The 2,059-nt window shown below is 42.6% G+C and overlaps 1 protein-coding gene across 1 annotated transcript; it reads left to right on the top strand.

The window, feature by feature from the left end:
• Positions 1–221: 221 nt before the first annotated feature.
• LOC110906640 lies at positions 222–1,280 on the top strand. The gene has a single exon (XM_022151743.1). The coding sequence runs from the start codon at positions 222–224 to the stop codon at positions 1,278–1,280; it is 1,059 nt and encodes a 352-aa protein (XP_022007435.1).
• The last annotated feature ends 779 nt before the right edge of the window (positions 1,281–2,059 follow it).

The raw sequence follows: 2,059 nt of genomic DNA, 5'->3' as shown, positions 1-2,059 counted from the left end.
GCGGGTAGGCTTCAGCTTATTACTTCTGTTCTCTCAGCTATGCATATTTATTGGTCATCTGTTTTTATGTTGCCGACTCGTATTGTTCTCGAGCTCGAAGCTTGTATGCGTAATTTCCTATGGTCTCAAGAGAGCTCGTATTCTAAAGGTAAATCAAAAGTTTCTTGGAAGACCGTTTGTACTCCGAAGTATGAAGGAGGATTGGTAGACGTATAGGGGATATGAACAAGGCTCTTATGTCTTATCATGTTTGGAGCATTGTCTCTAAAAGGGAGTCTTTATGGGTGGATTGGGTGCATAGTTACAGGTTGAGAGGCAAGAGCTTCTGGATGTGCAAAACCCCAGCTAATTGTTGTTGGTCTTGGAGAAAGCTTGTGCAATTGCGGCCTCTTATTAGAAATCATTTATGGTCGGAGTTAGGTAATGGCGCTAACACTTCGGCTTGGTATGATTACTGGAGTGATATAGGGCCGCTTGGGGATTTTATTTCGCCGAGGTCTATTACCGATGCAGATTTTAAACTAGATGATTCTGTGGCTAACATCTACTCGAATGGTTCTTGGGCGTGGCCTTTGGCTTGGAGAGACCTTTTTCCGGTTCTCATTCAGTTAGACCAGGTTCAGTTAACCCCAATGAAACAAGATAGATTGTTGTGGAGAGATGGCAGCGAGGTTATGGAGTTCTCCTCTTCTTGTGTGTGGCACTCGTTTCGGCACACGGCTCCGGAAGTGAATTGGTGTAGGATTGTTTGGTTTGCGCAGTCTATTCCCCGTCATGGTTTTTTGATGTGGCTGGTCCTTAAAGGTAAACTTTTGACTCAAGATAAAATTCTAAAGTGGGATTTATCGCGGAGGAAGAACATGAATATGATGTGTTGCATGTTGTGCTACCAGAACTATGACTCTCATCCGCATTTGTTTTTTGAATGCAAGTATTCGGCTCAGGTTTGGTATACAATTCGAAACAAGGTAAACATGGGTGATGTTAGTCCCAAATGGCAAGAGATAGTGGAGTGGCTGTTGGCTCGGGCTCGGTCTAAATCGGCTAGGAATTATATCGCCAAAATTCTGGTTGCGGCTGCGGTGTACTTTATTTGGCAAGAAAGAAATACTAGAACTTTTATGAATCAGTTGAGACCTCCGGAGAAACTTAGTGAGATTATTTTAAATACGGTCCGATACAAGCTGATGGGAGCCAAACTAAGGGATACCTCAAGTGTGCGGAGACTTCTCGAAGAGTGGGAGATTCGTGGGAAGCATGATGAAGATGATGGCGGCTGATTAGTTTTCTTGTTTTCGTTCTAGATTTTAGTCTAGTGGTGTTTCGTTGTTTGTTTTTGTTGGACTGTTTCTTGTTGCTTCCTTGTCTTACTTTCATGGGGCATGTCTCATGATTGAACTAGTGTAGGCGCTCTACACTACTTGTTTTTTTTTGGTTTGTGAATATATAGAATCACCGGGGTAACCCTTTACCCAAAAAAAAAAAGATTTTCGTATGTTGATGACGGCTGTTAGGGTTTGCTGTACGTAACTGTTATGCAACGAAATCGGAACCAGCCTTGACGAAACGCATGGCGACGAAACAAGTCTGTTTCGCCGAAAGTAACCATGACGAATCAAATACGAAGAAACAGTGTGTTTCGCCTAGGGTAGTTACGACGAAAGGGATGGGTTTCGTCGAAGGGGACTCACGGCGAAACAAGGGAGTTTCGCCGAATGGGTAAACTGCCCAGTGACTTAATTCGAATTGATTCTGTTAAGACTTAACTGGATTAACTAACTGAGGTTAATTGTTGTGCATGACTTGTATGATTATGAACACGTGCATTGTGCTACTCGGTGATTATTGATGCATTATCCACTGTGAATGTACTTATATGTGAACTTCGCGAATTCAAACTGATTATGTATACGTGCGTACTTTAGGACTTGATTGATTATTTGCAAGCACATTCCTTAGCATAACGAGCAAACCAAGGTGAGTTCACACTCTTACCAACGCATGGGATTCCCGGGGTAGGGAATGGGATTGATTAATTGATTGTGCTTATGGGAATGGT

This window comes from Helianthus annuus, chromosome 14 (assembly GCF_002127325.2).
Source record: "Helianthus annuus cultivar XRQ/B chromosome 14, HanXRQr2.0-SUNRISE, whole genome shotgun sequence".
In the NCBI taxonomy this organism is placed as follows: domain Eukaryota; kingdom Viridiplantae; phylum Streptophyta; class Magnoliopsida; order Asterales; family Asteraceae; genus Helianthus; species Helianthus annuus.
Note: the sequence above shows the minus strand (reverse complement) of the source record. Positions and strands in the feature narration are given on the sequence as shown.